The 12,156-nt window shown below is 39.1% G+C and overlaps 1 protein-coding gene across 2 annotated transcripts in view; it reads left to right on the top strand.

Annotated features, from left to right (window-relative positions):
• Nucleotides 1–12,156, top strand: part of xpo7 (exportin 7) — a 43,004-nt gene that overhangs the window by 25,013 nt on the left and 5,835 nt on the right. For both annotated transcript variants that reach the window (XM_036594378.1, XM_036594377.1), the window contains exons 13-26: nt 264–369; nt 737–872; nt 3,729–3,802; nt 4,337–4,417; nt 5,195–5,258; nt 5,402–5,510; nt 6,363–6,469; nt 7,371–7,459; nt 7,616–7,723; nt 8,342–8,424; nt 8,640–8,854; nt 10,771–10,909; nt 11,806–11,966; nt 12,058–12,156. In XM_036594378.1, coding sequence (XP_036450271.1) covers nt 264–369; nt 737–872; nt 3,729–3,802; nt 4,337–4,417; nt 5,195–5,258; nt 5,402–5,510; nt 6,363–6,469; nt 7,371–7,459; nt 7,616–7,723; nt 8,342–8,424; nt 8,640–8,854; nt 10,771–10,909; nt 11,806–11,966; nt 12,058–12,156 — 1,571 coding nt within the window. The remainder of the gene's footprint in view (nt 1–263; nt 370–736; nt 873–3,728; nt 3,803–4,336; nt 4,418–5,194; nt 5,259–5,401; nt 5,511–6,362; nt 6,470–7,370; nt 7,460–7,615; nt 7,724–8,341; nt 8,425–8,639; nt 8,855–10,770; nt 10,910–11,805; nt 11,967–12,057) is intronic.

Here is a 12,156-nt window from a genome sequence, read left to right as displayed (position 1 = left end):
CGTGGCTGAAGTGCCCTTGAGCAAGGCACCTAACCCCCAATTGCTCCCCGGGCGCTGCGGCTAGGGCTGCTCACCGCTCCGGGCAAGTGTGCTCACTGCCCCCTAGTGTGTGTGTTTGTGCTCACTAATGTGTATGTGGTGTTTCACTGCACGGATGGGTTAAATGCGGAGGTGAAATTTCCCCGTTGTGGGACTAATAAGGGTCTCTTGAACTTTATTATTATTATTATTTCTATTATTAAGAGCCTGTTTTCTCTCTGCAGGTCGGTTGACGTGGCTAGTGTACATCATCGGTGCAGTTATTGGGGGCAGAGTTTCCTTCGCCAGCACAGACGAACAGGACGCCATGGACGGAGAACTCGTCTGTCGGTGAGGAGTCGATTCTGATTGTCATTTAAGGGTCTCACAAACCATCAAATCAGAGTCTGATTGCGGTGTTTATGTTAAAAGGCTCATATCACAGACAAGGGATGAAGAGAGGTTGGAAATAGTCATGTGGAAATGAATCATGACGGGTTTTTGTTTCATATAACCACACAAATGTCATGAGTGGAACTCAAAATATTGGATATTGGTCCATTAACGGCCATCATCATTGCTGTTAAATTGATCATTATAATTAGTGACACTCTGTGTTATTATAATTAGCGACGCACTGTATTACTGTAATTAGTGACACTCTGAAGTCTTTAGTTGCAGCTTTATTTAAACTCTTTGGCCTTGCTGTGATCTGCAGAGTTTTGCAGTTGATGAATCTGACGGACTCTCGGCTGGCTCAGGCTGGTAACGAGAAACTGGAGCTGGCCATGCTCAGCTTCTTCGAACAGTTCCGCAAAATCTACATCGGAGACCAGGTGCAGAAATCCTCAAAGGTAAGAGCACCTCTCACTTTTTTACTGTATGTGTGTTTACTACACATGAGCATTTTAGTCAAATATCATTTTTTTTTCTTTTTTTTTATTTCCTTAAAATATTAGATAGTGAATCAACAGTAAGATTAGATTAATTGAACGACTGTTTATTGTTGAACTCTCTGAATAACCAGCTGTCTGTGTCTGCTGTCGCTAATGAAGTTCGGCCTTGTTTAGTGGCGCTGTTGATCTTGAATTGGAAGCGTTAAAGAATAACGTCTCCTCAAGACAAACAATGTTAAGACCCTTTTTATCTCTCCGTTTCTTTTTTTGTCACTCAGAGACTCCAAAATGTGAACAGATAAGTGGTGTCCTGTAGCCGAGAGTGTACAGTAATGGTAGAGACCCTGTTTGGCTTTAGCCTGTCGTCCTTCAGGCCAAACATTAAGGGCTGGTTTTCCAGACCCAGATTAAGTCTAAATCAAGTGTGAATAAACTTTTTAGGGGTGACCATTGGTATCGCAGTACTCTGAGACTAGGCTTAATCCATGTCCACAAAACTGGCCCTAAACATTCCCATTTGTACTCACTGTAACAGAACTGTGTTCAGTGCAAATAAGTTTCAAGAAATCAACTTTTTTGCTTTAAAAAAATTTTAACAACATGTAGACACTAATGATGACAAGCATTTTCAGCATTGTGTAAACATAGTGCAGCTGTTCTCAATGTCCAGCTCGGTCACTGTTGCAATCCAGTAACTTTAAAATACCAAGCGAGTTACCATAGTACCACTGAATATGAGGAAATTGTCACTTAATACCAAATTACAACACTAAACACTTGGATTTTGGAGCCAGCCAAAATCTAGACTGCTGGTCTTCTGCTGCTTAATTAAAGGAATGTTTTCATATTAAAATAAATATCAATACCTTAATTTTTTTACAGACTCCTAAATGATGCTTTCTTCTCCTTCTTTTTAATTACAAAAAAATGGGTGTGGCTTAAACCAGAAAGAAGAATGAGGTGCTGGACGTGGGTATATTTAAACTTAAAGGAATGGTTACGAAAAAGTTAGTTTACACAAATTTCCGCTTACACCAGATGTAGTCTGTCACTCGAGATATTTGGTGTCCAAATTTTGCTTCTTTAGTTTAGAGCTGGAGCTACAAAGCTAATATAGCTAACAAACACTAGAAGTCAATAATCACCCAGATCTTTTCTGTAAATGCATCCCCAAAATGTCTCCCAAATCATGTCCAGCTCCTTATTATGGTGGCGAAGACTTGTAGATGTAGTTTAGCACACAGTATGACTTTAGGTACACTGAAGTTTGGTTCGTTTTTAAAGCTCACAAAAAGTCATACTGGCCTCTTTTCCGCTGCAGAGCCAAACAGTTCTGAGTATGGAGGGTAACCGTTCCAGTGTCTTTTCCACACGGACACAGATGTAACACAAAAAGCTTAAAACCCTCAATAAATGTCAAAGCTTCAATCGAACACCAATTTCTAAATGTTAAACGGCACTGCTAACCAGAAGAGAGTAACTGGGTAGCGTAAGCTTAGCCAGCAAGCTGCCAGCGCTGCTCACTACAGGACAGGTTCGATTCTGACAAACAAGCTTTACTGACACAAATTTAGATAATAATGACTCAAATCTGAGGAAGTGAAGTCGAGCTTAAAGACAAAAATAAAACCTCTTCTCTGGATCTGGAGCCTCTTAGCTAAGCTAATGCTAGCGAGCTCCTTTCTCCTAGTTAACTTAGCTAAAGAGATCCAAACACCCCAGTGCAGGTTCGATGCAACTAGCCGTGCTCTGCTATCACAAATGTAGATGATAGAAACTTGCAACAGCGAGCGCAAAGTCAACTTGATTGATGATGGAGTGACAGAAAGCCGAAATCAAACCTGTTCTGTAGTGCTTTAAGCTGTAGCCTGCTAGGCTAAGCTAACGTGAATGCATGGTGCCTCACACTGCGGCACAGGCTCGGTTCTAGCGAACTGATTATTAAAAACACCTGTTTGGAGGATAAAGACTTGTATCTGAAAGCACAAAATAGAATTGTTCTGTAGTGCTTTGAGCTGTAGCTACCCTGCCGGGCAGTGCTAATGCTAATGTTGCCAACTTGGTTATCCAGCTACAGGTGAAGTCCACAGCAGTACAGGCTGTTTCAGTAACAGATGCTCAAATAACACCTGTTTAGAGGATAAAGAAGATGAGCGCACACAGAGGGACTGGAGTTGGAGTGACAGACGGAATCAAATGTGTTTTGTGGAGGGTAGTGGATGTGTAGCTATTAGCCTGTTAGCAGTTAGCCACTCATTTGTGTAGTTTTCTTGGGTATTTTCTGGTTCTGATTTAGAGGTACAACAGATGGAAAAAGAAACCGTAACCGGTCTCAGGAGTCTGGACTCCAAGGCTGCACCACTTAACGAAGAGGTGGATGCGGTTTGAGAAGTTCTTGGGATGTATTCAGAAAGACATTTCTGTGGCTATTCACTTCCAGTTCCAGTTTCAAAGTAAATCTAAATAAACATGTCTAGGCTGATCGACTACTTATGGGTTAAGTGGGGAAAATTCAGTAAATTTAATTTTTCGCAGCCTTTCCTTCAAGTCTGTAGTCCATTGAGGTCAGTAAATATACCCGCCTCCAGCATCTCGCACTGATTTCTGGTTTAAGCCACACTCAGTTTTGGTATTAGAGGGGAGTATTTTTCAGGAATCTGTATCAAAATGAAGTTACTGCTATTTGTATCAAAATCAAAACATTTTTGAAGATGCCCATCCCCAGCTCCTAGTTCCCTAGTTTATTTTCTGGTTAAAATCTAATCTAAGTTTCTGTATTCTGAATGTGTGATTGGTTGTGTTTCTCCTCCTCAGCTGTACCGGCGGCTCTCTGAAGTTCTGGGACTGAACGATGAGACGATGGTGCTCAGTGTGTTCATCGGGAAAATGTTAGTACACAACACAAGACACGATCAATACATAACACGCTGAACATGATCAGTAGACCTGCAAGACAGATTCATATGGCACATAACGTTTGCAATATATCTTTAAATCCAGCCCTCAAATCTTTTTTTTCTTTAATTTTCTAAATATTTAAATCTGACTTAAATTTGCTTTTGCGACATATAAAAAAGAGAGCTACAAGGGGAAACATTCAAATGCAAACCTAACGCAGCATGAACGCTGTAATTTAGCTACAACTAACTCAACTATTGCTCTACTTTAGACCGATACTTAGTTAAATCTGCCTCTGTGGATTCACCCAGGACACAGCTGCAGATAAAGCATGTCACAATGAAGATGTAAAAGGAATATTATAGAAAATTTATGTAGCAATAGACAGATATCAACATCAACTTGATATTTATAGTCAACTTCCTCCCCTTGTTGACTTATCATTGCGGCGTTAATGGTACTGTTTATGTGTTAGATTTGGGTAATTAAGTCAACTGTGCTCATGGTGGTTGTTTTTGTTTCAGAATCACCAACCTGAAGTACTGGGGACAGTGTGAACCCATCACCTCCAAAACACTACAGCTTCTCAACGACCTGTCTATTGGATATCCTTTATATGCACTGCTGACTGATCAAGCTGGAGTTACATACATGAGTTTTACCCTGATTTTGGCCAATGTAGTCAGTCAGTCTGAGATTCTGCTGGAGTCTGCGGATTTTGAAGCAGTCAGTGTTGACGATTGGTTGTTTGGGTTGCCCATATCTAAACCCCTTACTATTGTAGCTAAGTTGATTGAGAAGCCAGGGGAATGATCTCCAATAATGATCAAGTTGATCATTTAAATATGATGGTATAGACCCTGAAATTAACTGAGTTTGACACATGTATACTAGCTTTACTAGCTAGCTAAATGTTGTAATGCTAACTGGAGACATTAGCGGCACAATACTTGTTAGTTGTACCTTAGATTTAAGATGGAACATGAGATTTAGCTAACTAGCTACTGAGACATCAGCTACTACTACTATTATGCTTATTATGAAGAAAAAGACCATAATACGCATCTAGCCTCTAAGTGTTATGTTAGCACAACAACTGCTGTGCTAGTACAAGATGTCATGCCCTGAAACTGTTAGAGAGTTCTGCTGCTGGTTCTTTAGATCTGCTGATGGATCTCTACCTGTCTGCTTTTTGTTTTGTTCAAGCTTCCAGCACACCTGACCCAGGTACTGAGGTGCTGATGTGGTTTGGGTCACATGACAGCTGGAATAGGATAACAAAATGCAGTAGCTGGAGATCTACTAGTTTTGCCAAATGAAGGCGTAAAACTCTCCTAGTCATTATTTTTTAGAAGCTACGTATTTCCTTAACCTCAATGCACCTACAGCAGCGTGAGGAAACTGGTGAAGCTCAGTGCAGTCCAGTTCATGCTCAACAACCATACGGTACGTCGCCTGATCTTTAATATTTAAACTATCCTTCAAATGTGTGTAACTGAATGTGACTTAACGGACAGCCAACATTAATGAATAAATAATTTATATTGATATGTTGGTGAAAATGCATATTATTTGTTTGTTTTGGACAGAGCGAGCACTTTTCCTTCCTGGGTGTGAACAATCAGTCCAACCTCAGCGACATGAGGTGTAGAACCACTTTCTACACGGCCCTCGGCAGGCTGCTAATGGTTGACCTGGGTAAGGCTCCATCCAAGAATAATGTTAATGTATTTACAGATTTGTTATTACAAAGTCTTTGTGTTCAAGTGTTTGTAGTCTGAATCAGAACATCATCTTAACATCTTACTGTTTTAAAGATGTACATCATGTAACCAGTGGTTACAGACATAATGCGGCCTAATTAGTGACTACAAAAAAAAGTTAATTGCATGTAGAATTGCAAAGAACTGACATGATGGTCCATTTAAAATATTTCCTTCTTAAAAAAAGTAATTTATCTATTATATCAACCCTCCTAGCCTCCTGCAAACATATACCTTTAGCTCACACCCACTCTCTGTGCTATCTTTAGCTTAAATGCCTTAATGCAGTATCTGATTTAATTGTTTAATTAAGTTACATATTATGTAGTATAATGCTGAGTGAGCTGCAAAACTCTGGCATTCATAAGCTCCTGTTGGTGTGGGTTTGAGACCTTTGTTTTAAATGATGCACACAACAGGTACTTGAATGCTAATAGTTGCCCTTTCTGGAGAAACTTTAAACTGTTAAACTTACATGAGTAAATGAGTGCATTCCGAAGCCACGTGTACGTATTTTTCATATTTTTTCTAAAATGAGTTGTGTTATAGCTGATGGGAATAATACGTTGCATGTACATATTATTTAATATTAATTGGCAAGTTGTTTAAATTAAATTACTTCTCTCTAATTTTCTGTCAGTTATGTTTTCCAACAGGGCAGTTACCACCTTTGTTGCATGATCATCAGCTTACTCGTCAATCATTTCTTATATCTGATTAAATCACCCTGCTGCTCAGGCCAAGTTCAAGTGCAGCACAAAATCTGTGTGTTTGTGTGTATGTGTAGGTGAGGACGAGGATCAGTTTGAGCAGTTCATGCTTCCGCTCACGGCTGCCTTTGAAGCCGTCGCTCAGATGTTCAGCACCAACACCTTCAACGAGCAGGAGGCCCAGGTACACCAGATAGTCAGACAAGAGACATGTTTACACATTCACATTTTCAAACTCATAAATGTCATGTGTGTATATAACATCCATAAACATTATTCGCTTATGTTAAAGTTCATGATTACTCGATTCATTTAAAAACATATCTGGATCGTAATTGGTCAGGATTCTCACAGCAGAGTAAAACCGCTACGATTGCTTAGAGGGCTCAATTACGTACAGTCTTCTGCAGTGATTGGGTTAAGGTTACTTGTGTTTTACATGTTTTATTAGTATTGTAGCTAACTTGATCATTACTTACTAATGGAAAAAAATTACATTCCAATATTAAGGTGTAGAGCCTGAAATTAACTTGGTTTAACCCATCTGAGTTATTCTGTATTAAGTAGAGGTTGACCAGACTGCTAAATTATATTAGCCATTTAGCCATGTGTAATGCTAGCACAACACTGTCTCCCTAAGGAACTAGATTTCTTAAAGAAAAACTTGTTTATGTTGGTTATTTTTAATAATAACTTGCACAATTGTTAAAAAAATAAAGGCTGTGCATTACAGTCGTTTTATCATGGGGAAGGGTTTTTTTTTACTCCGCTTCACGTTGTGCCTAAGAACACCCTTTCCCATGATAAAATTGCAGTAATGCACAGCCTCTCGTGGCTTTTTGCTTTAATAGCTAGTTACTAAGTGTTAAACTAACACCTTATGTCAGTGAGCACAAGCAGTCATGACATAAACATGCTGGTGTAGAACTGCAGCTAGATTTAAAGTGATGGATGATTCTTACCAGTACTGTAAAGGCCAGTATTGCAGTAATTGTGCAGACCTTCTATCTAATGAAGCATCTTAGTGTTCCTGATCACAGGTCAAGAAGTGTTTTATAAGTGGAGTCTTTCTTTCCTTCTTGCAGAGAACGTTGGTGGGTTTGGTGAGAGATCTGAGGGGAATTGCCTTCGCCTTCAATGCCAAGACCAGCTTTATGATGCTCTTTGACTGGATGTATCCTTTAAGGCTGTCATGCGTGATTTCAGAATGACTGTGTGGATCATATGAACATTCTAGAGGACTTTTTTTTCTATAATAAACATCATTGACAATGTTTTAGGTTTTTAGGTTCTTTAGGTTGAAGCCCTTAACACCACTCTCCTGGAATAGCTACCCCTCCTACATCCCCATCCTGCAGAGGGCGATAGAGTTGTGGTATCACGTACCTGCCTGCACCACACCTGTGCTCAAACTGATGGCTGAGCTGGTCCACAACAGGTAAGAGCAATTTCAGAATGCAGTTCTTATGTTCATCCATGTGAGGTAGGAGTTGTAATATGCTGTATGTTTATCAGTAACAGAAACCAGATTCACCCCTTTGAGGTCTGTAATTTGGCCTGGCAAAATGAAAGGTGTCTTGTTTATTCAAATATCCAGTTGTTGTATTTTTTTGTCAACACAAAATTCAGTATTCATTCAGTATTTTAATGGCTTTTTAAAGGCAATATTAAAAATGGAATTAATGCAATAGTGCACAATCATAATAATAATGAAGTAATTATAATAACAACCATAATAAAAGCAACAGTAAGAATAAAAACAGTTCCATTCAGGTGCAACACCTTTTTTAATATTTAATATAACAATAAAGATATATGCGATAGTAGAAAAGTATTGAAAATAAAGTACTTAAGAGTCATTAGGAACATTCTTAGCTGTTATTAATCACCCTAATGTTATTAATATTTAAGATACAAGATGGGACAATACTTAACATAAACAACACATCATGTTGTACATTGTTTAAACATGACTGATGATCCATGTAAGTGTGACAGTCCTCTGTTTGTGTTTATGGTCAGTAATAACTCTTTTGAGCTTATGTTTTCCTTTCAGGTCGCAGAGATTACAGTTTGATGTGTCATCGCCAAACGGGATCCTACTCTTCAGAGAGACGAGCAAGATGATAACAACATACGGTAAGACTGGATGTGTTTTGTAGTGGTGTAAAGCACTATACAGTAGTAAGACACTACACTGAGTGTGAAGGCAGTTTATTAGGGACATATTCTTCAGTTGTGATCTCAAGATAATAATCCAGAAAATGATAGCCATAGCTCATGGCCTCTCCAGATTTCTGTAGAAAAGGAGCTTGAGGCTGATGTTTTGTTGCCGTTGCTCTCCTTGTGTTCAGGGAACCGTATCCTGACTCTGGGCGAGGTGCCGAAGGATCAGGTGTACGCGCTGAAGCTGAAGGGCATTTCCATCTGCTTCTCCATGCTCAAGGCCGTCCTCAGCGGGAACTACGTCAACTTCGGCGTCTTCCGTCTCTACGGCGACGATGCGTTGGACAACGCCCTACAGACGTTCATTAAGCTGCTCCTGTCCATCCCGCACAGCGACCTGCTGGTGAGGAAATGCTGACTTGATTTGATACAACACACAATAAAAATCTCAGATTTCACCACTTTCTCATTTGATTCCTTTAGTACAATTTAGAATTATTTTTAAAACTAAAAGCACACATGTGACTGGAGGAACTGTGTACACAGTAGAGGGACATAGTAAAATTTTTAACTTTATTTTTATTTTTATCTTTTGAAATTGGCTGAGAACTTTATTTTGAGCAACAAATATTCACATATTTTGTTGAACATTATTATAATCTGTTATATTTATTATACATTATTCAACTATTTTCTAAGTATGTGCTGGTAGCTGCTGACCTGGGGTCAGACTTCGGCTGTTTCCTTAATATAAGCTACTGTGTTTTGTTTTTTGTTTTTTTGTTTTTTGGAAAAAGGCAAAAATACACAAAGTGTAAAAAAAAAATACACAATAGTTACGTGTACTTAAGTAAATTTTTGATGAATGCATTCATCAAAATGTGGGACTGAGGAGATAAAAAAAAGTTTAGTTCCTAATTGTCTTTTTCGGGTTTTATTTCATTCTGCCGTGCAGGTTCAGCTTCTGTTCTGCTTTACTGCTGATCAATGAGTCGCATCAACTCTCACTTTGGAGCTTTAGTGTTTTATTTTAGACCAAAATGTTCTAAAAGGAGAAGACTGACTGATTTATTTATTTATTATTTTTTCATCTGAACCATTACACAAGATTCTGTTTCTCTGCCATATAGAGCTGTTTGAGCTCTTTCCATTTAGAAAGTCAGTAGTGTTTCTGCTTGTCTTTCTTTGTAAGAGCTGAAAAGTGGCAGCGTTCCTTTTAAAAACGCTTTTGTCTCCTCCTTAGTCCAGCTCCAGTTCTCCACCACGCTGTTGTGTTGAGCTTGTTGTGAGAGGCACATAAATGACACTAAATGTTATGCTACATTTGCGTTAATTTTTTTTTCTAAAATCAGTTTCTAGTGAGTGAATTTTCCTCTGAACTGCTTTCAAAAGAAGTCCTAACAAACTTCAGTATCTCTGAAAGAAGGTTCATGTACTAAAAGATATCGCTGCAGTTCTATAAATTGCACAATACTTGGAGGGAAACCCCACGTTTTTGTCCTGCATAATGAAGAGGTTAATAATATGTCGTTCAGAGTGGTTTGGTGTGAAATGCTTCGTTCTAGAGAAACTTACCGGGTCAGAATTGTTTACAGCGGTGGTGGTGGAACCGGATGTCCACCTCTAAAAGCTCCCTCACAGAAAGTTTTTACATGAAATGGTTATGAATACACTGCCTGATGCCTGAGACACTGTTCTTATGAAGGTTTTGCCCTAAGCTTTTGGCTTAAAGCATATTTTATAAACTATTTTACCATCATCAACATTCCATATAAAACAGCAATAATATTGATTTTTACTGGACAATGAAGAGATTTTACAGCACATGTTCTACTAGCTACGCTCTTTAAAAAGATGGTGCTTCAGGGGGTCTTTAGGAAAGAAAAATGAACACTTATCAATTAACACGATGCATGAATTAAGGGTTCTTTGCATCATGAAAGGGTACATAAGAATGTGCTGTAGACGGTTTTATGTAGAACCTTTTCAAAAGAGGTTCTATATAGCACCAAAAAGGGTTCTTTTATTGTTGCAATGTCAAGTTTGTAACAGTAGAAGAATGCTTTTGGGCGCTACATAGACCCCCTTTTAAAAAACTTATGCATTGAGCCGTCTGCAGCACATTTTCCATCAGTCTGAAGAACCTTTTCATTATGCAAAGAACCCTTTGCATGATTAAAGGGCTCTTGGAGTGTTCATGTTTCTATAGAGAACTATATTCTTTAGTAAAGAACCCTAAACTATCATTTTTAAGTGTGTAGATAAGTTAGATCTGTTATTTCTGATTTATCTGATTTCTGTGTTGTTTGTTCCTGGCAGGATTATCCGAAGCTCAGCCAGTCGTATTACTCTCTGCTGGAGGTGCTCACCCAGGACCACATGAACTTCATTGCCAGCCTGGAGCCCCATGTGGTCCTCTACATCCTGTCTTCTATTTCTGAGGGGCTCACAGCACTCGGTGAGGATCGGACATTTACAATCCTCTCCTTTGGACTCATCATGTAGCTGTTTAAATGGCTATGTTTACATACAAAGTTTTTTGCCAATCTGAATGAATACATTCCATTATAGATTAAGACTGAGGTGTTTGTGCTCTCTACTCAACAATTTTATGAAAAACTCAGTTTACATGCACACTACAAGTAATCAGATCCAAAATAACCGCTTGGAGTAGAGGATGAGGATCACATGAGTCCAGTCAGAGTGAGACGAGCAGCAGTGAGCAGCACTTGTGTTTGTAATTACTTTAAAATGTCAGACTCAGGAAAACATACTTCACATGTATTTATTAAAGAAGGGCGAGAGGAAGATGTCATATTCTGAGACACATCAGCTGGATGCCCGTCCCACCGCCGTCAATTAAAGCTCAAAGCTTCCTCTGCAGACCAGTTTCTGCTACCACCATGTTCAACGTTATAAACTTGCACTATGATGCGATGCATATGCGTAAAACGTAACTTAAACGTAACATAACTTAAACTTTCCAATTAGGAATGTAATCAGATGCAGGCGTTTACATGGCTGTTATACTTCTGTTTAACGGAATATTTACTAGAAACTAGAAATTGTATACCGAATGGCCTCAATCAGACTCATGCGGTCTGGACTGAAAGTTCAGGATCTGCGCTTCCCACACAATTTCTCCGCTTGTTTCAGTGAGATGTGAGTCAGAAATAATTCTTATAAAATGCAACTTATAAGCATCAATGCATTGATTTTGCTGTGTTAGCCATGGCCATAAAGGGGTATAAGCTTTCAGACCCCAGTACCATTATGTGACAGTCTCTTATGTGTTATTTTGGCAGTATATCCAGTTTTCCTCAGGTTTTAATGTATCTTCTTCCTTTCCTGTAGATACGATGGTGTGTACGGGCTGCTGCTCCAGTCTGGACCACATAGTGACCTATTTGTTCAAACAGCTCTCCCGCAGCACTAAGAAAAGAGCAGCCCCCATGGCCCAGGAGAGCGACCGCTTCTTCCATATAATGCAGCAGCACCCTGAGATGATCCAACAGGTTTATGTTTAATTAGTGTTGTACAATTGAGTTGTTTTTCATTTATATCATATTGCATTACAAAGTTTTTCTGTGTGAATATCTCCTGTAGATGCTGTCCACAGTGCTCAATATCATCATATTTGAAGACTGCAGGAATCAGTGGTCCATGTCCCGGCCGCTGCTCGGCCTCATCCTGCTCAATGAGAAG

Source organism: Colossoma macropomum, unplaced genomic scaffold (assembly GCF_904425465.1).
Source record: "Colossoma macropomum unplaced genomic scaffold, Colossoma_macropomum, whole genome shotgun sequence".
Taxonomy (NCBI): Eukaryota; Metazoa; Chordata; class Actinopteri; order Characiformes; family Serrasalmidae; genus Colossoma; species Colossoma macropomum.
This window is presented reverse-complemented; position numbering and strand designations above follow the sequence as displayed.